Raw genomic sequence first — 27,492 nt, 5'->3', positions numbered from 1 at the left:
GTGTCGAAGAAACGTTAGGCCCATCTGCATTTATATCTATCGGTGGGCTGAAGCGATATGAAGTCGCTACAATCAACTCTGACACAGCTAGCCAGTGATATACGCTGTTGACACAAGTTAAACAGCACCTGTAGTCGCTGCCTCAGGACTGAAAAAAACATACTGGTGTTGCATTATATGTAGGGGCTGGCATTTTTCGTGAATAGATCTGAACTCCTGTTAGACTGCAATAAGGTATACCCGCGCACCCACGGGATTCTTCCTTGTGATTGGCGGCCGTCTGCGAGAAACGACGTTAACTTATTTGACCGAGCCACTCAAGGACGCGTTTGAATCCGAACTGAATCACTATGATTGGTGTGCTATAAGTATACGTGTACCTGAAAGAACCTCGGCCAATCTAGAAACACAGACGATGCTAAAGTGTTTTAACTTTCAGCTGGTCTCGGAATCCTTACGCGAAATATGCATGCCCCTAATTATATGCCTCCTCATTGGCTGAGTTAAGTACGGAACTAGAGCCAATAAGCACAAAAATTTTACAACTATGGACGAAGTGCTTCTACACTAACAAGAGTCAAATTTTCTTACGATAAATAAAATTCTCTACGAATGTTATAAACTGTAACTATAGAACGCTATGTGTTCGTAGAAGATAATTTATATATAAGCTATAGAAAAAATGGAAGTTATTTAGGAAAAAATAAATAAGAATAAACACGCGATTATAACAGTTGACTTTTTTAAGGCTCATTTTCACATGACATCTTTATTATTTATTTTCTGTCATTTCTTTCAATAGTCTATTCCTGCATTTCATGTTTCGTTGCAATTTGCGCTACTAAAGGTTTACTAAACGTTATTTAAAAGTGGTAAAGGGTCTCGCAACATTTAATAGCTATGTACTCTAGCGTAAAATTTCACAGTTCTTGAACAACTTTTATTAATTATCTGGTGACTTCATTTGTGACGAAACACAAAATCCTATCGTGCTTTGGTTATGAACTTACTAGAGTAGCCCTTAAGAGGCCACTCCAGTGCTTCAGGGGCACTACGCAACCCGCGTTAACCTCATTATATTCAATGCTATTTTCATTTTGCTTAGAACTTATTACCTAATATAGATTTCGAAATGATGCTTGGATGATATGTAAGACAACGATGCTCTTATCAAAGCCCCTTTCTTCAAAAACGTGCATAAATTATGGTTCAAACCTAGACAATACACTTATGCATATTAGTAAAGATTAGTATAAAACCATAATTTTTGCACGTTTTTTAAGAAAGGGGCTTTGATAAGAGCATCGTTGTCTTACATATCAAGCAAGCATCATTTCGAAATCTATATTAGTTAATTAGTTATAAGAAAAATGAAAATAGCATTGAATATTATGAGGTTAAGGCGGGTTGCGTAGTGCCCCTGAAACACTGGAGTGGCCTCGTAAGTAATAGTTGTGACAAGAAAATGAAGTGTGTGTGAGACCGAACCTAAAAATTAATTGTTAAACATTACAGGCACGGGAATTTTATGAATTCGTTTGGCGTCAGGCTGAAATCCAATGCCTTGCATTTGCACGACCAACGTTTGCTTTTCCACTGGCTGATTTCTTAGTGAGTTCCTTTTCGTTCTTGTTAGTGGGCACTACATACCTGAATCGCTTGCTTCTCTCCTAACTGGGCATCATTGGCTCACGGTCGCAGAGGGGCGTGTCCAAATATCTGCGGTCCAATCATCAACACAGTGCAAGAGTATGAAGATTTGCATTCTAACTGCCAACCAAATGAAGCCCGTGGGAATACGTAACTCTATTAAGAGTCATGTACGTTAGCCGCGTCCGAAAGTAAACACACAAAACAAGAGATTACAGAACCGGCCAAAATAATAATAATTTTTATGTTGAAAGATCTTGAGAAAACGGCGTTGCTACATTCCTGGCTAAGATAGCACATGTCCGAGAAGACACTGTCCTGATAACAGCACCCGCATTTGCATTATGCTGTTAGCGTTATTCGCGCGTTCCCTGGCCACGGTACATTAGAGACCTGCAAAATTCGCGGATTCATTCGGTGATAGGCTAGAATTCAAACACATATACCTCTTAGATAATTTTGCTATTGGCTTACTGTTTAACTGGACGAATCTCAACCAGTTATAAACCCTCAACCAAAGAAGGATCGAATCACAAACCAGCTGAGACGACTTACAAGTCGGCAGCCAATGAACTTGCGTTATTTGCCCAAGTGTACATGGGTATGTGCAGTCTATCCTGAAGACCATCGAAACCGCGAATTATACAGGTCTCTATACATAACGTAATAACAGCTGTAGATGCGACAGAATGGGGAAACATAACGTAATAACGGCTGTAGCTGCGACAGAATAGCGATACACAACGTAATAACTAGAGACATGAAAAATTCGCGGATTCATTTCATGATATGCTACAATTCAAATAATCATACCTAAGCGCTGCTTCTGCAATTGGTTTCTGGAGTAATGAGGGACAGTTAGAGACCCTCGCTCGTAGAAGTGTCGAATCACAGACACTCAGTCGTGACGACTCACTAGTCAGCAGCCAGTTAACAGGTGGCATTTGCCCGAGTGTGTAGAGTGTAGTAGAGTCTATCCTGGAGGTCATTGAATTCGCGAATTTTGCAGGTCCCTAGTAATAACGGCTGTAGAGGCGACAAAACAACTTTAAGTGTTCTCCTAACGAAAGAAAAAGTTTAAAATGTTTTTATCAAATTTAAAATCTTGTAGGGTGTTCTTTTAAATACTGCAGAAATGTTAAGTATAATTAAGACGAGTTTATTTATATCTATAATAGGTACTATTGGTTGTGACGCATTTCCTCTGCGTAGGCAAATATCTCACGCCACGAAAACATCGTGTTACCTAGAATGTGAAATTTTACCAAAAATATATTTGCAATTAAGCTGCCAAATTTTCTTATAATCATAAATGCCTTTCTCGTTTAAGTTACTGTAATTTCACAAACTAATTCTGTAGTGTAGTTATATTTTAGAAACTGTCATTTCGCAACGCATAGCTAGGAAATGGACATTTCGTGGATTCACCTGACGTTCAGTTTAGACTACACAGTTCGCTGTATATTCAGGCAAATAGCGCCAGTTCGATGGTTTCTCTTGTGATGCGACACATCTGGGTTGCCTGCGATTGGCTACTTCATTGGTTGAGGGATTCCCATTGGCCTAGGGCCCTTTAGATAAACAGCGAGCCAATAGCAAAACAGCTCAGAAATATATGTATTTAAAGTTTAGCCTATTGCGAAATGAAGTCGCGAACTTTTCCTGTCTCAGCGCGTAGCCTTTGCAATCAAACATGTTCGTGTTAATAGTAAGGCTGATATGAGCAGTTCTGTTCTAAGGAAGGTACACTATCGTTGGCTCAGCAAGTTGGGAGAATATTTGACATGAAACATGACTGGGAATAACGAAAAGAAGGTTATGTCGCGTACCCAGGTTACTTTATTATGAATCACAAGAGACTTTCAAAGTTGGAGGATTGATTTTGGGTTCGGCTAGGTTTGGCGCATTTGACGTTACGTCTTCTATATGCAGCAGACCTGACTGACGTCATAGAATACTCGACGAGGAAATGAAGGTCGACTTGAATGACGCTAATCGAGTGTTGAGATTGTTCTAATATACATACTTATAGCTATAGAGACAGAAAAATTCGCGTGAACAAAAATAAAAATTAAACTCTGTAGTTTTAATTTTTTTACTATTGGAGCAGAGTTTCTGGGTAGGAATGTGAACCAATAAAAATGTTGTGCTGTTACACGGAAAATCCTCGGCAACTCAGTTGCCGACAATATCACTTGTAAAACTGCAAGGCAGATCTTTGTAACTTTTATAATTTTACGAAGTTCTGCCTGGCAGTTCTTACAAGTGATTTCGTTGGCAACTGAGATTCCAATGATACACTTTGTTAAGGTATAAACATTTTATACAGTGAGGGAACATGTAACATTTTCCCCCACGATGGAGGGCTGTGTACCTACTTACAGTTCCATCTGGAGTGAACCCATGGATTGTTCAAGTCCTTATTAATAGACCACCAAGATAATTTGCAAACCACTGTAGCTTAGAACGTAGCTACCTTCAAAGCACAGGTTTAAAGGCACCATTTTTTCGGCATAACTATCCTGCACGAATTAGTGTGAATGTGTATGTTTGGCCAGTTTTAATGTATATATTTAGTATAGACCCGGAAAATTCGCGGGTTCAATGACCTCCAGGATAGACTCCAATATCCTCTACACTCTCGGGCAAATGCCAACTGTTCATTGGCTGCTCACTTGTGAGTCGTCTCGACTGAGTGTCTGTGATTCGACACTTCTATGAGTGAGAGTCTCTAATTGGCCCTCATTACTCCAGATTAACAGAGAACCAGTGGTAGAAGCAGCGCTAAGGTATAATTATTTGAATTTTAGCATAACACGAAATTAACCCGTGAATTTTCCGGGTCTCTAATAATTAGAGACCGGAAAAATTCGCGGTTTCATTTCGCGATATGCTAGAATGCAAATGTGTTTAACCTTTTGCTTCTTCAGTGATTGGACCACAGGTTATCTAAAGGAATCAGAGCCAATGAATAATCCTCAACGAAAGAAGTATCGAATCAAAAGCAGTCTAGTTAATAGTTGTCACGAGTCAGTAGCCAATGAGTATAGACCGGAAAAATTCGCGGATTCATTTACGATATGCTAGAATCCAAACAACTGTACATTTATATAGCTTCTGTGATTGGCTTACAGTTTATCTGAAGGACTTTTAGCCAATGGGAAACCTTCAACCAAAATAGTATCGAATCGCAAGCGTCCCAGTTGACAAGTGTCACGAGTCAGTAGCCAATGAGCAGGTGGCATTTGCCTGAGTGAGTAGGGGGTTGTGGAGTCTATCCTTGAGATCATCGAAAGCACGAATTTTTTAGTCTCTACCAATGAGCAAATGTAATTTGTCGGAGTGCATAGAGGATCTTGGAGTCTATCCTGTAGGTCATTGAATTCGCGAATTTTTCCGGTCCCTATATATAATTGCCTTTTATTTCTATTAGACTACACTGTTAGAAATTGCAGTAATTTTACGTTCTTTTCAACGAAAAATTTAACTCAAATAAACGAAGGGCTCTTCGTAGTTTCAAGTGTCTGAATCTTTTTATATATTAGGTATGCCTATGTCGTATTTTAATTTCAGAGTTGTCTGTTTAGTTCTAAACAAAAATAAAATAACACGTGGACGAAAGAAGAGTGTAATTACTTAATAAGTTTTTTTGAAAGGTTTGATGATAGTATATTCTTTTGTATTCACGATCAAAGAAAGTGATCTCCGTGTCCGTATATGAACGAAGATAGCCGTAAATTTATGAAGATATCTGGATTATTTGACACCAATGTTCTTCGTAAATTAAAGGTAAAATTTTTTAACAGTGTAACAACGTGTAATGTTTAAACCTAAATTAAGCTGCAGCGGGTGTATTTAAATCAATAGCACTATTATTTTTATGTTGGTTTTTGTAATTATTGGTCTTGTTTTTGTTTAATTAGCTAGAATATTATCTATTTTGCAGTCAACTATTTTTAATGTAGTGTTTAATAGTTTATTTTGAATAGTTAACGCAAGGTCAGTTAATTTTAAAATGTGGTTAAGTGTAAAAGAAGTCGTATCGCTAGGGGCATGCATATTTCACGAAAAGATTCCGAGACCAACTGAAAGTTAAAACACTTTAGCATCGTCTGTGTTTCTTGATTGGGTGAGATTACATGTATACCTACTTTTAGCACACCAATCACAGTGATTCAGTTCGGATTCAAACTCGTCCTGAGTGGCTCGGGTCAAATAAGTCAACGACGTTTCTCGCAGACGGCCGCCAATCACAAGGAAGAAACCCGTGGGTGCGGGTATACCTTATTGCAGTCTAATAGGCGTCCAGATTTATTCCCGAAAAATGCCTGCCCCTATGTCTCCCCTTAACTTTGCCACCTGCGAAGACATTAATTAAATAAGTAAAAATACAGAAGCTATGTTTCCATTGGCCGCCAAGTGGAAACCGAGCTTCTCTCGCAGCGTTTATTGGCTGAAATTTCTTCCAATCACTTTTCTTAGAGTGCATAATGCAGGTCTCTCAGGAATACACTACGTAAATTTATAAAAATCGTACATGTAAACAACTGATGTATAATAAATATCCGAGTATAAACTGTCCACAACACCGGCCAACCGCATATTGTGACGCTGGCCTAGAATCCCGGACACAAACGTCATATAGTATTAACACATGAATATAGTTACAGCGATAAACACACATCGCAGTACTAGCACAACGGCCTGGCTACAACGGACATAAACTCAACCCCATTTCTTTGTTTATTTTGGTCGTTTGAGCTTTCTAAAATTAAATGCCGCTGTAGTTTTTAGTATTGAAAGTATAAAAACCAAAATAGCATAGGCATTACACAATTATAATTTTTTTCTCTTGCGGAAAATAACCCGTGATGCTTATTTCTCACTCCATCTTGCGGTCATAGTAAACAAAATAAAATAACATACGGTATAAATAGTCAACACGGGCATTTTTTTTTTTTTTACTTATTACTAGGGGCATGCATATTTCGCGAAAAAATTCCGAGACCTGCTGAAAGTTAAAACCCTTTAGAATTCTTGATTGGGTGAGATGTATACTTATAGCACACCAATCACAATGATTCAGTTTGGATTCAAACGCGTCCCGAGTGGCTCGGTCAAATAAGGCAACGGCGTTTCTCGCAGACGGCCGCCAATCACAAGGAAGAAACCGTGGTTGCGGGTATAGCTTGTTGCAGTCTAGTAGGCGTCCTGATTTATTCGCGAAAAATGTCTGCCCCTAATTACAAGTAAACAATCGATAGCGCAAGCATACCTTATTGCAGTCTAATGAACAATCCGATTCGTTCGTGAAATATGCTTGCCCCTAACTATAATACGTCATTTCTACGGGCAGGTATCACTCGAGAATGTTTCGAACAGCTAACCGTGTTTTCGCGAGAGAAAAAAATACACGGCCTTAGCTTATTTATAAAGTCCATTCACTAACATGATTAATTTCCGGACAATATTATTACAGTGTTTGTCCTAATAAACGGAATTCGACCAACTGTCGGGAAAAACAACTGTGCTTAGATAACGATCGATAATAATGGCATATACGTTGCAAGCACAGACAGCACAGCTGACATTATCCAAAGTCACCATGGACATTGAACCAGCGATACATTTATGTCCATTTTGGTTCCTTTAACGGCAGTCTCCTGTGGACAAAATGTTCACAACCTTTTTTGTGATAACATTCCTGTAACTTTGCCCGGCGAGAATTCCAGATATTCCTCTCACGAAACAGAAAAATGGCAAATGGTGTTAAACTTTGAGGCCAGGAAAAATTCGTGGACCAATGATATATCTAGCTGTTCACGTGAATAACAATAATAATAATCCTCTGTTACTAAGATCATTACGGAAAGTAAAATATGAATCAACACGGGGATAATGTTTCTACAAATATACAACTTATAATAAAAAGAAACCTTTCTCTCGTACAAACGTGAATGAGCGTGCAATAAACATGGAAGATACGCTACAAAATGAGTTGCGCCCAAAGGCACGCGCAGCTCAGCCACACAGTACGGCTGGTTGTTGGGAGAAAGGCTTGGAAGGCGGGACGACATAATATATTACGTGTTTACGTACCTACGCTGGGAGCAAACAACAAACACGCGCTTACCTTGGGCGCAGCTGGAGCCCTGCTCGTCCGCCAGAGCGACGCCTGCTGCCATCTAGCGGCGGAGCCGGGAACTACCTGCAGCTCCCGGAATAACCTGCCGCGTCACCCCGCCGCGGGAGAGAGAGAGAGAGAGAGACGGTTAAAAAACAAAACAACAGCGAAAAGAGCGCGGAGGGGCACCCGCGATACACAAACACCGGGCAAGGGAAAAAGAAAATAAAAAAAAAAGAGAATCGTCCGTGGAGAACGCGGGAGAGTTAAAAAAAAAAAGGAGAGAGGTAAAAAAAAGAAGAAGGCTATCAGGTTGAATCGCGACAGGCCAATTCGACAACCAAAACGAGACTGAACCACTCGAAGGAAAAGCTTGTCCGCGCAACGTAAGTTCCCCCTCCAAGCTCGGTGCGTGGTCTCGGCGCGCAAGCGCGGCCCGAGGGGGCGGGGCCTGGCTATCGCGGCGCGCCCATTGGGCGGCGCGGCGCGTGACGAAACCGCCTACCGTTAAATGGCGAACAAAGGACGGTCGGTCACGGCGAGTCCGGGGGGGAAAGGCAGCGCTTCCACAATAGAGGTGGGGGGAACTTCGACACGGAAGACTAGAAACGCGACTTGAAAGGCCATCAATCCTGTAGCGTCCCCCCCCCCTCCCTCCGTCGACCAAATGAAGAGCTGTCAGGAGCTGGTCGGGTGAAAACCCCAAAACGGCGTTCCACGAAACTTGGGGAAAACAAGAAATCCTGCCGCCCGGCGTATAATTTCGCCGGAAAACTCGCGTGCGTCGATAAATCTTCTTCCTACGAGCGATGCTCGGACCCCAACCGAAGTTATACGTCTAGCTGCTGGCACGCAGCAATCAAGGTGATTCCCGGGCCTTGATTGCAAGCTCTGTCACTTGCACGGACCCAAGGAATTTCGCGCACTCATTTAATTACATAATAGTCCTCATTCAACTTAAATATACACCCGTGTTGGTGTTCCTCCACCATTATTAGACACCAGTTCTTTTGGCACGTTATTTAAAACCACAGTCACATGGCATTTCGGTAAGCAAATGCGCTTTCCAAAACTTTACCAGGTTTACAAGATCCTTTACTGGACAGTTTATAAACTGCGCGATCTTAAGGGTTGACTGATTTAAGTAGGCAACTAGCACAAAACATTGGGAGGAAAAACAAAAAAATTAGAACAATATACTTCCTAAATTATACGTAGTATATTATTACATTTAGGATTAAAGTATCTTAGATTATATTGATAAGCCAATGCAGTTACGAAATTAATTTATTTTTATTTTTAATGAAAATGAAATTTCTATTACCTATATTGGTTTTTAACACAGCCCAAAATGGTTAGTAATACAATTTCCTAAAAACTGTATTAAAATTCAGCTGTGTAGTGGTTGTGTAGACGTTTCCGGTAAGTGGCTCATCTACAAATTAAGGGTCGGTCTCACACGCAACATGGAAAAAAAAAATTTTCGTGTTTTCGTCATTACTTTTATTAGATGCTATTTGTTAAATGTAACAGAGACCTCCCTTACATTTGATGTTCTGGCAACAAATATTTTCAACGTATCTACCTATATTCACTTAGCGTAGTACTTATTCGTAATAATCACCACTAGTGCGCATATTTTACAATCATGACAGTATACTAAGTGATTACCTGTTGTAAATATTTGTGGCAGAACACTTAATGCATTTGAAATAAAGAGTTAAAATTTTTAGAAAAAAAAAAACCTTAAAAAGTAGTGTAAAAAATACAAAATTGGTTGCGTGTACATATGTACGCACTTTATAAGCTAAAGGCAAGGCTACTTACTTCGCGTAATAAAAAAGTGACTTAAACTTTGCATGCAAATAGTTAATATAAATAAAAGGATAAAAGGTCTGATGTGATATTATAAATACCTACATTTGGAAAAGTATAAATTCAATTAAGATTATTAAAACAAATAGATTAAATAGATACCTACTCATTATTCAATAATCATTTGTATAAGTTAGAGACCGGAAAAATTTGCGGATTCATTTCGTGATAGGCTGAAATTCAAACATGTGTACAATTCTGCTGGTTTTGCTATTGGCTCACAGGTTTAACTATCGACCAAAGAAGCGTCGAATCACAAGCTACCCAGTGGAGACGACTCATAATTTAGTAACCAATGAACACGCGTGTTTACTTGTGAAGTGCAGAGGATAATGGAGGCTATCCTAGAGGTCATTGAATCCGCGAAATTTTCCGGTCCCTACTAACATCACAATAAATAAATGTTCCTTAATGATAAGCTATGGACCAGTATTCAATATCAATTGCTAAAGTTTAGGATTTAAAAGCACAAATGTAATTTTTATTTGTATGTAGCTTTTTTTTTTTTTCATCTTGAAAGAATGACGTTGCATGGTGCGCGCATCGTAAAAAATTCACTCTCGTCATTTTTCATAACGCGCCTGAAGAAGTGTAACTGTAAGCATTGAACTATCACGTGAGCCCGGCCTTGAACTTAGTGATGTTTCACAGACGAGAGAGCCAAACGCCCTAGAGACCGGAAAAATTCGCGGATTCATTTCACGACAGCTTGAAATTCAAATAGTTATACCTATGTAATGCCTCTGCTATTGGCTCACAACTCACCTGGATGACTCTGGGCCAGTGAGAAACACTCAACCGTAGCTGTATCGAATCATAGGCCGCTTAGTTGGGACACCTTCACAAGACAGCAGCCAATGAGAGGGTGACATTTGACCGAGTGTACGTAGAACTATAAAGTTCATCCTAGAGGTCATGGAACCCGCGAATTATTCCGATCCCTACCTATCGTGCATCTTCGGTTTTTTTTTTTTTTTTTGTTATTTGTAAATAAATATGGCGGTGTTGATAAAAGGATAGCTACTAATGGTCAATTAGGTTAGGTTAGCTACATTATAAATTCTTTAAAACATTGTGGACGGTTGATTTGGTTAAGATAGTTAAGTTACATAAAAGATACGGAAAAAAGCATGTACTTCGGGGAACTTCGGGTTTTGGCTCTCTCGTGTGTGAAAAGAAGGCTTCCCATTAATGAGACGTGTCTGTTTCCCACAGGTCGCACCTGGGCTGCTGGTTGGGTATTGGTGAGGGGGGTAGTTGAAGGGGGGAAGCGGGCGGCGTGCCTCAAAGGCCCTGTTATCGCGCGAGGCGCGGGTAATCCCGCGAGGCTGCCTTATCGCCGCCATAAAGCCCGGCGTGATCCCAACAGTAGCGAGCCCACGTCCGGCCCGCCTCGGGACACCCCCTACCCCCTTACCACCACCTGGCCCAGGGCGTAACGAGAAGTGCAACGACCCGGAGTGACCTCTAACACTAGAGACCGGAAAAATTCGCGGATTCATTTCGTGATAGGCTGCAATTCAAACATGTGTACAATTCTGCTGGTTCTGCTATTGGATCGCGGTTTAACTGGAGCTCTCTGGGCCAATGAGAGACCATCGACCAAAGAAGCGTCGAATCAAAAGCTACCCAGTGGAGACGCCTCACAATTTAGTACCCAATGAACACGCGTGTTTACTTGAGAAGTCCAGAGGATAATGAAGGCTATCCTAGAGGTCATTGAATCCGCGAATTTTTCCGGTCCCTACTCATAAATCGATGAACGCCGCCTGCACGCACGGAAAAGCATGACTCATTGTCACGTTCCGCCTGAGCCGAGCGTGCAAGAACCGGCCAACCACCGTGCGAGAAAATCTTCTATAATATCAAACAGGTTATGGCGGGTTTTTTTAAAAGCAGCAATTTAAAAAATTTGAGATGAAGTTATAACGTAAAATTATCGTCCGTAAACTGACTTTACAGATAACCCCCTTTTTTGGATAAAGGAACTTATCTACTGGAGTAAAATCGTTTAACAGTCCAATATTAAAACTTGTCTTGGAACATTTTTTCTGTAACACAATTAAAAATTGTATAGGTAGGGGCAGGCATTTTTCGCGAAAAGATCTGAACACTTATCAGACTGCAACAAGGTATACCCGCACTAGCGGTTTCTTCCTTGTGATTGACGGCCGTCTGCGAGAGAAGTCGTTGCCTTATTTGACAGAGCCACTCAGGACGCTTTTGCTTCCAAACTGAATCACTGTGATTGGTGTTGTTACAATCGATTTGTACCTCGGAGAAAGTCACCCAATCACGAAACACAGACTGTGCACTGAAAGAAATTTTTGTATATTTTACAAGGTAAATCCTTGGAAACCCTGTTGCCAAGGATATTACTTGTAAAACTACAAGGCAGAGCTTTGTACCATGTGCGATTTTGCAAGGCTCTGCCTTGTAGTTTTGCAAGAAATATCGTTGGCAACAGGGTTTCCAAGAATTTCCCTTGTAAAAGTACAAATTTTTTTTTAGAGTGTGTTCTACAGTGTTTTAACTTTCATCTAGTCTCGAAATCTTTTCGCGAAATCTGCATGTCCCTATATACTGTTACATATGCTATAGGTAGAGACCCGGAAATTTCGTGGATTCTTCTGGCCTCAGGATAGAATTCAAAATTATAGGTGTGTTCGACCCATGTTTACTTTCCTATTGATTGATTTCTTAGCGAGAACATTTTCATCCTTGTTATTTGGCACTACCTGATTCGCTTACTTCTCTCCTAGCTGGACATCGTTGGCTCACGGTCGTAGAGGGGCGTGTCCGGATAACTGCGGTCCAATCATGAACACAGTGCGACAGTGTGGAGGTTTGCATTCTAGCTTGCGACTAAATGAATGCGCGAAATTTCCGGGTCTCTAGCTATAGTTAGGGACCTGAAAAATTCGCGGTGTTCAATGACGTTCTGGGTAGACTACACAGTTCTTTGAATAGTAGAGAAAATAGCGTCAGTTCGTTGGTTGCTGACTTGCGAGCCATCTCATCTGGTTTGTCTGTGATTGGCTACTTTCTTTGGTCGAGGAATCCTCATTGGCCTAGGGCCGTTTATAAAAACAGCGAGACAATAGTGAAACAGCTGAGAGGTAGGCTATGCTTATTTTAAGTTTAGCCTATCGCGAAATGAATCCGCGAATTTTTCCAGTCTCCAGCTATAGGTATAGGGACCAGAAAAATTCGCGGATTCAATGACCTCTAGGATAGCCTCCATTATCCTCTGCACTTCTTAAGTAAACACGCGTGTTCATTGGTTACTAAATTGTGAGTCGTCTCCACTGGATAGCTTGTGATTCGACGCTTCTTTGGTCGATAGTCTCTCATTGGCCCAGAGAGCTCCAGTTAAACCGCGATCCAATAGCAGAACCAGCAGAATTGTACCGATGTTTGAATTTCAGCCTATCACGAAATGGATCCGCGTATTCGATAATTAATTTCGTGATATGCTACAGCTATAAAATTCAAATAATTATAGCTTCTTGCTACTTCTGCTATTGGATAGTTTTAATCCGGTGAAGTATGGAATTACAATTTACCCAGTTGATACGCAGCACAAGTCAGCAGCCAATGAACAGGCGACGTTTGCCCAGACGTGCAGATGATCGTGGAGTCTATCCTGGAGGTCATTGAACCCGCTAACACTTCCAGTCACTAGCTACAGGTATAACGTAAATTTCGTGTATTTATTTGGTTGCAGTAATACTGGTTTCAGATGATTGTGTTGTCCTAGTACCTTCCATAGTTGAAGTTTATGTGTAAACCGTTCCCTGAATAGCTTTCCAGTTATCATATGCGCACATTAATAAGCTTAATAAAACCAATTAAAGTCCAATTATTAAAATTTCTATTACCTTTTCCATGGTTTAAAATAATTATGCTTAAATTAAACATCAATTAAAATATATATAATTATGCGCCAATATTCGTAATAAATACTTAGAGACCGGAAAAATTCGCGGGTTCATTTCGTGATAGGCTGAAATTCAAACATGTGTACAAGTCTGCTGGTTCTGCTATTGGCTCGCGGTTTAACTGGAGCTATCTGGGCCAATGAGAGACCATCGACCAAAGAAGCGTCGAATCACAAGCTACCCAGTGGAGACGCTTCACAATTTAGTACCCAATGAACACGCGTGTTTACTTGAGATGTGCAGAGGATAATGGAGGCTATCCTAGAGGTCATTGAATCCGCGAATTTTTCCGGGCCCTACAAATAGGTACTTAGTATTATCTCTAAAAACCTATTTCAAATACGCTCTGTCTGCTTCCCACAGCAATCTGCCGTCTGTCGCGCTCCCTGATTGGCCGGCTGTCTGCCGTCTGTCCGCGTCGCGCTCCGTGATTGGCCGGGCCGCGACCTCGCCACTCGCCGTCCTCGAGCAGATCTCCGACCTGGAGGAGACTCGCTAGCCCGGCCACTATCGATCTTTCGTCACGGACCCGCCACTATCGATCTCTCGACCTGCACACCCGCCACGGCCCTATCTCGAGCAGAGTAAAGCCTGCGTACTTGTTCTTGGCTCCTCCGTTAAGCTTCGAAAGTATTAGAATACACATGTCACACCTCGGACGGATTGCCTGAAATCTGAACTGACCCGTTTCTTTTAAACATGTTAGCTTTCAGTATGTAGGGACCGGAAAAATTCGTGGATTCAATGACCTCTAAAATAGCCTTCATTATCGTCTGCATTTCTCAAGTAAACATGCGTGTTCATTGGTTACTAAATTGTGAGTCGTCTCCACTGGGTAGCTTGTGATTCGACGCTTCTTTGGTCGATAGTCTCCCATTGGCCCAGAGAGCTCCAGTTAAACCGCGATCCAATAGCAGAACCAGCAGAATTGTACACATGTTTGAATTTCAGCCTATCACGAAATGAATCCGCGAATTTTTCCGGTCTCTAGCTATAACGAGAGAAATTTATATTAATAAAAATAAATTTTCCTTAAAACACAGTTTCAGTGTTGCTAACACGTGCATCGGTGTTGTTATCTCCGCGACAGCGAGGAGATGTGCTCAGTGCTTCACACTGCTCCTGTGTGCTCAGTGCTTCACACTGCTCCTGTGTGCTCAGCCGTGCCTCGGGCGTCAACACTCGAGACAGGGTCCCGGGGACAATATCCCTTGTTATTTATTGTTCGATGTGCCGCCACCGGGAGACAAGAGATTAGCCGCGGGCACTATCGTCGCTGAATGAGAGATAACAGCCGGTGGCAGATACCGCGCCGGGAGCATCTCAAGACAAGCGAGCCTCGCCCGAGTGACAGCGCCCGGCTTACACGAGCTGAGTTCAGGCGGGAGTGAGGGTAGCTAGGGCTAGAGTGTGACAAGCTCATGCTAGAGTGAGGGTAGCTAGGGCTAGAGTGTGAGAAGCTAGGGCTAGAGTGTACCAAGCTCATGCTAGAGTGAGGTTGGCTCAGGAGGCTAGAGTGTAAGAAGCTAAGGCTAGAGAGTAACAAGCTACGGCTAGATTGTAAGAAGCTCAGGCTTGAGTAATGGTAGCTCAGGAGGCTAGAGTGTAAGAAGCTCAGGCTAGAGTGAGGGTAGCTCAGGAGGCTAGAGTGTAAGAAGCTATGGCTAGAGTGTAAGAAGCTAAGGCTAGAATGTATCAAAATTATATTTCGAAAATCACCCCCATTCCCCTACAATACCACATTTAACATATATTTGTACCACTGCATCAAAGTTTACACACTTGACGTTCAGAATAAGAGCAAAATTATTTTCTACATCGATTTTAGAGGTAAGTCGCTATGTACACTATAGCCTGAGTTCCTACAGTCTATCCTCAGCTACCTGCAATCAAGCCTGAGTTACCTTAACTCTAGCCTTATTTGCCTACATTAAAGTCTGAGTTACCTGCACTCTAGCCTTAAATACCTACTCTCTAGACTTAGTTTCTTACACTCTATCCAGAGTTACCTATATCCTAGCCTTGGCTTCTTACACTTTAGCCTGAGCTACATACATTTTTGCCTTAGCTTTTTACGTTCTGGATTGAGTTACCTTCATTCTAGCCTTAGCTTATTTTACTCTAGGCTGAGTTACCTACACTATATCCTGAGCTACCTACACTCTATCTTTAACGTCTTACACTCTAGCTTGAGTTACCTATACTATAGCTTGAGCTACCTACTCTCTATCCTTAGCTTTTTACACTATAGCCTGACCTACATACATTATAGCTATCTACAATCCAGGGGAATGGGGGGTGATTTTCGGAATAATATTTAGACAGGAGGATAGGGGTATCTTTTTAAAAATCCTATGTGAAAATATTTTTCTTTATATTTTGAATGTAATAAAATATATATTTTCATCAAGTAGTACCAAAATTCTGCTTTAAAGAGTGTGAAAGGCTCGTGTGAAAGTATTTTCGAAATCTTTTGTAGACAGTGAAATTACGCTTGTTTTGAAGGTCAGTGTGACTTTTTTTTTAGGGTCGTAGTAAAACTGTAGATTTGTATAAAAAATCAACCAAACATAAATTATTCTTTATATAATTATGTACTGTACATTGATAGTAACAGAATCAGTATTAGTTTTCTTGCAACCCTATGCTGGCACCACCTCACATTCGTGTAATGTTTATCAAGATATCCAGCAGCCACGAGCAGAAGACTCTGGAACGATCTGGACCAATTGATAAGATAATCAAAAAAATTATCTTCCCTTCCCTCCCTACTCCCTTGAACACACGCTGAAAAATCGTCCATGGAATTTCTCAGTATGATCACTTCTAGGGTTTCCTATTGCGTGAATTCGCGTGTGACTGTTTTAATAACCGGTGCAAATTGTATTATTAACTGCTATTGGCAAACGAATTAATTTTAATCGTTAGTTACATTCCATCGTGTGTATGTCATGCTTAATTTTAACTTTCATGTGTATTAGCGTTCTGTTGAAATTTTGTAATGGTTTAACTCTTATCTACAAACATTAAGTTAACGTTCAAGGTTTTTTTAAAATTCATACAATCTACTTTAGCGTCCAACCATTTAACGTATGGTGAATTGTTTTCTTTTTATATTTAAGTTGTAATTTTTAGCGAGTATTTCAGTACTCGCCAGAAATAGGTAACATCCAATCTCGGTAACGAGAAAATTCATGTCTTTTTGTGTTGCAAATACACTTATAATACGAAACTTGGGCACGAAATTTAACGTAGAATTCTTTAAAACAATGCCGAGTGTGATAAATATATACGAAAATGTTGTTTTTAACCACATTTATTGAGTAAAATCACACGTAGTTTCCGCACCCGCCGCTAGAATGTGCTGATGGAGCAGCTACGTTAACTATTTAATCATTTTGTTATCTGACTGAAAATTTGAAATATAGTACGATACAGCTCTAATATAGGCGAGAAAAAAAATTTGAAAAATACTGAACCCCACATTTGAACCTGATTTTCGACAAGGAATTTTTATTAAAATACTGCCCGTTTGTTAAAGTTTCCCTTTGGGTTTGTTAACCATGGTTCGTTCGTTCCATCCTCCAGAGATCGCAGCACTGTGGTTACTCATTTCCGTTCCAAGTGATTTTCGTTCCATTCACTAAAATACTCTTAACAAATGCCGTATACCGAGAGATAAGATGTTACACATAAAAAAAATGTATGTTGTAAATTGTCATAAAAGACTTATCGTCTTATCTTGGATACCGATAGGGACGATAAAATGAAAATAAAAATCCGGTAAAATATTCTTATACTTTTTTGACGTGATAACGTCTTATAAATCAATGAACGCCGGCTGCACGCACGAAAAATTGTAACGTTCCGCCTGAGCCGAGCGTGCAAGAACCCCGGCCAACCACCGTGCGAGAAAATATCTCTATAATATCAAACAGGTTAGGGCGGGCTTTTTAACTAATTGTTCGTGATTATGTTTAAACAAATTATTTAAATTAAATTTTCCAAAAAATACTGTAAAAAATAATTTGAAAATTAAAAAATTGTATGAAATTTTTTTTCATCGATGTTTTCTTATGACGTTATCACTTAGAATTATCGTCCGTAAACCGACTTTACAGGCAACCCCCTTGTTTTTTATGTCTCCGCGTGTGTTGGTGTGGGTTTGTGATTGCCCCGTACTGGAAAATGGGGGGGGGGGGCAGGCTGCCCTCAACTCCGTCAGCGGGGGGACTCGAGGCCCGTGTCGGCTGAGGCAACAAGGGCAAAGGACTATTGTATCCCTGCGCGGTGCGCCCTTTGAGTCGCAGCGCCTACCTGCCCTTCCCTTGGCATGGCCCTTTCTCCTGCAGCCACCAGGCCCCAGAGACACTTCCCGTCAAGAAGCTACACGCAAACAATGACGTCGCTTCAGTCCACTCCAACTGCAGAGCGAACTGCCATCTCAGAAACACTTGCGCTAGGAAGTCCACTCGTTAAAAGCCTTTTATCTCAATGCCAAACTTACGGTTAAAATGTATCAGTGTGCGTGTTTTGCTCTGGGTCGATTGTATTAGCGTCCTGTTTAGACTTTTGTAATGGGTTAGCTCTTATCTTCAAACATTAAGTTAACGTTCAAGTTTGTTTTCATTTATATAATCTACTTTATCGTCCATTACTAGAGACCTGAAAAGTTCGCGGGTTCATTTCGTATTACGCTAAAATTCAAATAATTATACCTTAGTGGTGCTTCTGCCATTGGTTCACTGTTAATCTAGAGGACTGAGGGCCAATTGGAGACCCTCACTCGTGGAAGTGTCGAATCACAGGCCACCCAGTCGAGACGACTCACAAGTCAGCAGCCAATGAACAGTTGGCATTTGCCCGAGTGTGTAGAGGAAATTGGAGTCTATCCTGGAGGTCATTGAACCCGCGAATTTTTCCGGTCTCTGTCCATTACATTTTACTTATGGTGAATTATTTTATTTTTTATATATTTGTTGTAATTTTGAGCGTGTCTTTCAGTGCTATGCAAGACTATCCGGGGAATAATTTTTCAATTTACGAATGTGATATTTTTTCTAGAAATTTTTTTTGCATACATTTTGGCTCCTTTCTGGAACTTTCAAGTAAAAACAAAGAATTAATTAAAATTGCGAAGTGCAGCGTCACGATCCTAGAACGGATTCTTGCACATTGGCACAGCTTGCGTAGTAGTTGTTGTTGGTCCGTAATCAACCTCTCCTGCCCTGAGGTGCCAAGCTGTTTTTAGATTCAAATTTTCCAAATGAACATTTTCAAAAGTGCATCGTGATCCTGAGGTGGTTGCAGAGTGCCTAGCGCCTGAAGGTAGGCAGCACGCCTGTCAGTTCTGCGCAGATCAGAGTAGCTCACAGGCGCCAGAGATGTCCATTTCTGAAGTTCCAGGAACATTCCGAGACCGGCCCAGATCTCCCAGACCTTTGAATATATATACTGTATATAAGTCGCGAGTGGATAGGATTTACTGAAGCGTATGATGAGCAGCTTGGGAACTTCACCGCTGCAGTGCGCTGCAGTAACGCCCTGTATCGTCTTAGTTGTTATTTACACGTTAGAGCGCAGCACTGTCGCCCGCTGTCATTCCCCGCACCCCCTCACCCATCATGCACTGCAGCTCAAGGTCGTTCAACAAGAGGGGGAAGGGGTGTTTGAAGAGTTCGACACTTGTCCGCTAGGGACCACCACAAGTCGATGCCCTAGAGATGGTGGCGATTGCGGCGGTGAATTAACCAACTACCTCAAAACCGTATTAGAAATTTTAACCTGGGCTGGCGACTTCTATACAGTATATATATTCAAAGCCCAGACTGAAGTGGAATCCACCAACTGCCCCACGAGGAGTGACTCCAGGTTGTGACGGCTCGAGATAGCCCTAGAAGGCCCGGGGTGTGGTGGTCACAAGGGGGTGGGGGGAGTGCTTGATTCGCGCCGCCGGACGCAGGTAGCGCGGGTCGGCAGTGCTCGTCCAGGGCTGCGGCGCCCTCGGCAACACCCTGACACCCGGCCCACAACAACACGGGCGGCATTCACAGCTACCGCTTCCACACAACCTTCACCCGCCCCTGGGGGGCCATGAGACACCCTCCTCGAGGCCCCAGACAGGGGCTGACAGCAACAGGTACCTACTGTCCAGTGTACAGTCCCTTACCCTGCACCGCCGCCACTGACGGTCCCCTGCGGTGCAGACGTTGTGACATAACCACGCCATTTCAGCGATGTCTGCTTACTGAAAGAAATTAAGAACACGCTGAAACACCCCCAGAGCTTAATCTAAAAAAATCAAGCTAAAGGGAGGTAACGATGTAAGAAAAAAAAGGAATAGAGTGCAATGCTAGTTGTAAATGGCCAAATAAAAATCAATGTCAACATCTTCCGCTTCCACAACAAATTACAAGACAGAGAAATCAAATAAAAAAATTAAAAAGGGAAAAACCAACAATATACACGCATAAAAAAAGCATTAACAGCCAGAAAGGGGCCAAGGGCATTAAACTCTGAGCGGGTCTGGGCGGCTCCACTGCATTCACATGCGTTAGCTTCAAAAAACAAAACCACACCCATCAATAGGGACCGGAAAAATTCGCGGATTCAATTACCTCTAGGATAGCCTCCATTATACTCTGCACTTCTCAAGTAAACACGCGTGTTCATTGGTTACTAAATTGTGAGTCGTCTCCACTGGGTAGCTTGTAATTTGACGCTTCTTTGGTCGATAGTCTCTCATTGGCCCAGAGAGCTCCAGTTAAACCGCGAGCCAATAGCAGAACCAGCGGAATTATACACATGTTTGAATTTCAGCCTATCACGAAATGAATCCGCGAATTTTTCCGGTCTCTACCCATCAACGCTGAGAGCAGATGACTACAGCTGTTCCCGTATTTTTTTTTTTTAACTGTGCTTTTAGGAGAGCAAAAATTGGCTAAAGATCTTGTATTCAGAATAAAAAATATTTAAGACACGAAACATCCAGTACAGATTCTTAAAGGCACTCAATGGACTTTAATTACAACTTTATCTTCATTTCCCCGAAAATCTAACGTTATGGTAACCGCGTTACGGTAACCAGGCGACAAGGCAGTCTGATAACCTAGCGACCTGCAATCACAGGCTGAAGAAACATCTCTGGAACATCTGCTCAGCATGATCACTTAGCGGCTTACGTGCTGTGAGAACGCGCGTGTGTAAGTCTGGGAGAATGGCATTAATGCAATACCATCTTGTACCAGCAACAAGATGTCTCTAAACCTTTTAATTGCATTTCAGCAGGTGTGTGTGCCAACTCCGATTTGTATACAAATTAGTTTATGCTTAACTTTTATCTTTGTATATTCAGTCTACATTGCAATTCGTCTTACCTGTATCAAGTATTATTTTGCCATGCTTTATTGTTTTATTTTTAGTGTTCAATGCCAATGTGGTTTGAGTTTGAGAAATGGCGTATCGTCGTAATTTCGCCACCAAAAAAACAAACAAAAGTTGAATGTTAGCGGTTTGTAAGTGTCTCTGCAGGTCGGTAAGTCCAGCAGCTGAGGGTCGCGAGGGAGTGCCGGGTAGCAGAGCGGGTAGCAGAGCGGGTAGCAGAGCGTGGTCGGGGCGGAGGACAGAGTGACGCCTGGTGGCGTGGTGCGCTCCTGTTAGTCGCCAGCTGGCCCGGAGCGGTGCTTGTCGCCGCTAATTGGGTTCCCGTGTCGCGGTAAACACGCGCTGCCTCGCGCTGACGTCCCGGTGTCGTCACCTGCTCCTAGCTAGCTGCCTCGCCCCCATCTTGAAGCAGTTGGAGGCCTCGGCCGGCGTTCCCTTCACCTTCCGCGACTCAGAGACACGCCACTTAGAACACCCATAACTTATAAACCTCGAAAACAATCCAGATGACTCTGAACTGTCATAAGCTAGAACGAGTCTAACTTAGAAACACGATGACTTAGAAACGTCGTAACTTAGAAAGACATATCGTACCTTACAACTATCAAAACCTTAAAGACCTCACGTTTTAGAACTGCCAAAACTTAGAACTGTCTTAACTCAGAAACATGAAACTTAGAAACATCGTAATAAGAAAACCAATACTTGGATCTGTCACTACATAGAGAAATGCTACTTATAAAAACCTTATAATTTAGAAACACAACGCTTGACTCAGAATGGGCGTGACTTGGAAAGATTCTATCTTTTGTGTGTTTGTAATTTATGACAGTAACGCCTTTTGGAGATAAGGCAGCTGACTGTCGACTGCCAGGCCCTACCTAGCGACGGGCTGAATTTGTTTTCCTAACCTGACTGAAACTAAGTGTGTTTGTTTGTGAGGAGTCTGTGTCAGAGAGGACACTGTCTCCCATGGGCGGTGAGAGGTCACTGACCCCCGGGAAGACGGCTGGTCTGTAAGGGCAATGTCCGCAGCTTGGGCGGGAGCCGTGTCACCTCTAGGCGCTACAGAGGGTCGTCGTTTATGCACCCGACTCGCTCCACGTTTCAAAGGGACCCGGCTGGACAGGGCTGTGTCTGTGCTAGCGAGGCGAGACTGGCTGGTGCTTCTAGCGTGGTGTCTCCTCTGGACTGGCGCGCAGTCTTCTCGTCGAACCATTACATTATAAGGTGGAGGAATGAAGATAAAGGTTTAATGCAAGGTCTCGGGCGTTTCAAGTCTAAAAATTATTCTGAAAACACGCGTTTCAAACTCTTTCCACTCTCCTACAGTTTAAAAACTAAATAGGGAAACAGAACTTCTCTGCCCTCGGATATATTGAGCAGTTATCAGATCGCTCTGCACATTGTGTGTGTGCTCGGGTAGGCGGGCCCCTTAAGTCGTGTTGAAGTAACCAAATTAATTTTTTTTCTTCGGTATTTATTGGTAACGTATTAAAAAAAAAAAACATTTTTCAGTCACTGGAACACATTTACATTCTCGCAAGAAAACATTTTTTATGAATAAGTAGCATAACAAAACCACAATGTAACGCAGTCGTAATACTAATTAATGCCTCAGAACTAGAGGCAACGCTTTGAGAAGCGTGACGGACGTTTCTGTGTTGAGTTCTCTCACGGTGTGAACTGCTCCATTTCCGAAGCTGCGCTGGTGAACGGTTTCAGGGTATGAACAGTTCGTGTTTCCTTAAATAACGAAATATTAAATGAGTTTCAGGCATGTGTTTAGCAAAACCACGCAGAAATATAATGTATAACTATTAATCAAGCTGATGTTAAGATAGTACGCACGAATATTAAAAATACAAAAAAAAAATACCAACTCCTTGTTCCATTTTTTGTTGTTGAGAATACCACTATTTAAAAGAAAAATACATATCTACTAATCTATGTACAAGAGCGGGAGGTAGGAAACTCAGCACTAACAGCATGCATACAGAACTACGAACGAAATATTTTCTTGATTATTTTTTTAAGCTGATGAATAGGGAGGTAAATCATATTGTGTACGAATAACACACCAACTTATTCACCAAACACTAACAAATAATTTTTTTTTATAATTTCTAAAATCCTACCCATTAATTATGTTCAATTTTATTATAAATTGCACTATGCGTTACATAAGAATAATCTAAATGTCTGTCCACGAGTTGATCACACCTTCGTAAGTCCACATTTTACCCTCTCCACTGGAGCTCTCTGCTGTTTGTCTCTTGCCGCGCACTTCATTCCCGACACGCTGCCTCGCAACTACTGACTCGTCCGCCGCGCACCCAACACCGTTCCTGATGCTTCGATCCCCGTCGCTCGTCGCCCGCTATCGCTCGCCAAGAGGTCATGCGCCCCCCCCCCCCTCCCGCAGTGAACACCTGCCAGGTCCCGCCCGACTCGACGCCCGAAGCTGCCAGAACAGTGGCGTGCTAGTCACGCCCCTCCGCGCGGACGTGCCGGACCCTTGAGGGAGGCGCCGCTGCTAATGGAACGCCGCAGAAGGGCCGGGCGCTGCACGCATCGCGCCCTTTACCGCAGGCTGGCCGGCCGGCCTCGTCGCCAGCCGCGTCGTAACAATATCTACACGCGAATAACCAGACTGTGTTGTTGATATTATCTTTGAAAGATTTGTGCAGTGGGAGTGCATGACTTGATGTGAGCTTTTGGACACACGCCATTGCTAGGCACATGTAGGCTATGTCTGTATAAGAAAACTACAAAAAAACACATATTAGTTAATTAATTTGTGTTTTTGTCTTTTGTGTTTTTTTGTAGTTTTCTTCCACAGACATCAAGTTACGTTGTTAATAGTTATACGTCCGTGTTTGTCAAGCAGTTAATATGAAAAAATACCCCGACATTTAGGTACTCCAGACGTGGTTTCATCCATCGCCCATGATAACTTCTAGAAGGGGAAGATGGAGAAGGGTGAAGGGAGGGGGGGTGCCTGGCATGTCGCGCGCCCCTGCGCCGCTCCAAGCGGCGGCTCTGTGAACTCTGTGACGGAGATAAGGTAGCGCTGTGTGTATCCCTCCGCTGCTATCAGCATAATGTAGCTGGGGTCTCCGGGCGTGAAGACGAGCTTGAAAAAAGCGCTCCTTTGAACTTTTTTTTTTTTACTTCTGTGTGTGTTGAAAACATCTGTAGCTTTCAGACATCGAGAGTTTTTTTTTTTTTTTTTTATATTTTTAATAATGCTGGTAATGAAAGGCCACTCAGATGTGGAGCAGGTTGTAATAAAGCTGTTCGCGCGGCGCACTAGCAGGGGGAGGGGGGGAGGGTTGCACCCGGACAGTGTCTTGTCGGCGGCGAGGCGACAGCAGGCGAGGACTCGCATTCCTGGCGCTCCTGCCGCAACACATGGCCTCTGTCGCCGTCAGCGACGTGTGTAGTCGTGGGGCCTAACTGCCTTCCCCCCCTCCCCCCCCCACCCAACGACCGCCTGCAGCCACGTGACTGCCACGTCACAGCCCGGACCTCGGCTGGCGACGACGACCATAGTGCCTCGGGCATGGTCCCGCTCGCCGCTCTTCTCGTTAAGGTCTGTCCACACGCCAACGTTTTCAGCAACGATTTACCTGCGCAGGTCACACCGTTGTAGACAAGACGTAGCGCGCAGACAGGAAAACTGCGCAGTTTTGCGAACTGCGCGGAGACAGAACACGGAGAAGTAAAACTGTGGCCAAGAGCTTTAGTCGACCTGCACAGACTTGTCGTAGCGTGTGGACACTTCCTCCGTCTTCTCCGTACACGGGGCTCAGTTCTAACCTCGGTGTTTGTGCCGGAACAGTGCAATCTGTTCAACGATGACCCCGATTTGCGACAGTGTTCACGTGAATTTCTAACAGCAGAGTTCATTGGTCTGTACAAGTTTCTTTCCATGTTTGTGGCGGGTCAAATCAAAAGAATATAGCGATAGGGACAAAAAAAAGTCAAGAGTATGAAGCACTTGTGCAAAAATACAAAGAGGTTGACATCGCGACTAACAGAGATAAAATCACAAAAAAAAAAAAAAAAAACATTAATTCTTCTAGGTCGGTATACAGGAAATAATTGGCCAAAGTAAGGAATTCTCGGAACTGGTAGGATAAAACTTGGCTGCAAACTGTGTTATGTGGACACGGCTAAACTGCAACCTTTTGTTTGCACAGTTTTACCTTCGCAGTCAAAACTGTGTACAAAACGTTGCTTGTGGACCGGCCTTTACTGTTACTGTTACTGTTTTCCCTGTAAATCTAGTCCCAAAGCCCTCTCGCTAGTATCAACTAAACATAACCCACGTGAAAGCAGTAAAACTCAACCTTCCCGCAGTTTTCCAGACACATGTTTCCCGTGAGCCCAGGTATAGATCATGCACTAGCGACGGTGAAGCCAAACGAACATGACTACCGAAAATAATTGATATTTACTTTGTGGTGTTCCTAATATCCACTCAATTTTTTTCTTGTGAATAAAAAGAGGGGAGTTTTTTTTTTTTAAACATTGAGCTACGGCCATATCCTCCTACCTTCTTGGCTCAGTATGTTTTTATGCACTCCTCGTAACGCTACTGGGTTTACATATCTCTATCTCTGAGCCGTAAGACACTATGTCAAAAAAAAAAACATAATTTTCAAGAGAGCAAGTCAAATAATTTCAAATAGCGCCTCGCTTACAAACTCAACTATTGTTTCTACGCGAAATTGGTGAATTTTTTAACACATCGTAGACCTTGGTGTCGTACGCCAGTAGCAAGAAGGGCAGACGGTGGGGCAGTCAGTTCGTGGTTGAAAGTAGACACTGCGCCGTGTGCCTGTGAGGCACAGACGTGTGTACACTCTAAAATAAAATTTGTACTTTAAAAAAGGGAAATTTTTGGAAACCCTGTTGCCAAGGATATTTCTTGCAAAACTACAAGGCAGAGCTTTGTACCATGTGCGATTTTGCAAGGCTCTGCCTTGTAGTTTTACAAGTAACTAGATAATGCCCGGCATGCGTTGCAATGCCTCAATCAATTTTTTTAATTTATTAATAATGTAATTTTTTAAACGTATACTAAGCATCTCTCTTCATCTCTCTAATTCTCTATCTCTCTCTATAACTCTCTCTATCTTTCTATTTATATCTCTATCGCTCTATATATCTTTCTACATATATATCTCTATATATCTTTCTAGCGGACCCGACAGACATTGTCCTGCCCAAATGTACTTTTTGTGAGATATGGATATGGCGGTAAGTATTTCTACGCTGGACATTTTGTATCTTCTCATTATACATACCCCTCCTCTTGGGCATGCCACTGCCGTTACCAAAAACCTTTCCCATGGTTACGCAGAAGGCAACAACAATGCAAAAGCCCGTTGCCATGGAGGCTAATTATCAACAATGCTTAGTTTTTTTTGCTTTTAAAGCGTGTATTTTTTGTTTTTTTTTTATCTCAGAATCGAGATAAAATATCCAATTGTGAATCTAAACCATCCTCGAATCCCCGTGAACTCACACACAAAATTTCATCAAAATCGGTCCAGCCGTCTAGGAGGAGTTCAGTGACATACACACGCACACAAGAAATATATATATATATAAAGATATCCTTGGCAACAGGGTTTCCACGGATTTTCCTTGTAAAATATACAAAAATTTCTTCCAGTGTAGCTAGGGCAGGGGAGGGGCGGAGGAGACAGTTGGAGGTCCCTCGTTTCCGAGTCATGGGGGAGGGGAGGGGGCGATTGGCGGCCGGCGTGACGAGATAAGCCCTTATCGCAGCCCGCGCAATAAACGAGGCGGCAAACAGCGCCGCTCCGTGGCTGGCTGCTGCCACCTGTCGCCCGCCGAGAGACAGCAGCACCCGGAGGAAACCCCTCGGCGGTGAAGAGCGTGGCGAAGAGTAAGAAGATCGAACTCGGACAACAGAGGTTGAAGAAAACTGAATTGCGGAGAGGACCAACCTAGGTATCACTAAACAAGCAAAGACGATAGTTAACAACACCCCCGCCACCAAATAAACATGAGTTTACATTATAAACGCCCTTGCGAGTTTCTAGGTGTTTCTTATACTTACCATGGGAGTGATCGAACCGTCTGGGTTAGGCCATATATTACATGATTTCATATAATTTTATTGGTATCATTGATCCATAGGAAATAAATATTTTATATGAATAAATTTTAAAATAGATTATAATAGCATTAAAAATTAATTATAATAAATACTCAGTGTTCAATATGAATATTGTCATATGTATAAAATTAATTATTTGATTTAGTAATTGCCTACTTTTAAATTTTAAAATATTATTTACAGTTTTTTTTTCAAATTTAAATTAAATAATTCGTTTAAATATAATCACGAACAATTAGTTAAAAAGCCCGCCTTAACCTGTTTGATATTATAGAAGATTTTCTCGCACGGTGGTTGGCCGGTTCTTGCAGCTCGGCTCAGGCGAAACGTGACAATGAGTCATTCTTTTTCGTGCGTGCAGC

At 42.2% G+C, this 27,492-nt stretch overlaps 1 protein-coding gene across 1 annotated transcript in view; it reads right to left on the bottom strand.

The window, feature by feature from the left end:
* Positions 1-7,835, bottom strand: part of LOC134543232 (protein bowel-like) — a 32,546-nt gene extending 24,711 nt beyond the window's left edge. The window contains 1 exon segment of the mRNA XM_063388135.1: positions 7,784-7,835. Coding sequence (XP_063244205.1) covers positions 7,784-7,835 — 52 coding nt within the window.
* Between the last annotated feature and the right edge of the window lie 19,657 nt (positions 7,836-27,492).

The sequence above is a fragment of the Bacillus rossius genome (genome assembly GCF_032445375.1).
Source record: "Bacillus rossius redtenbacheri isolate Brsri chromosome 9 unlocalized genomic scaffold, Brsri_v3 Brsri_v3_scf9_2, whole genome shotgun sequence".
NCBI lineage: Eukaryota > Metazoa > Arthropoda > Insecta > Phasmatodea > Bacillidae > Bacillus > Bacillus rossius.
Note: the sequence above shows the minus strand (reverse complement) of the source record. Positions and strands in the feature narration are given on the sequence as shown.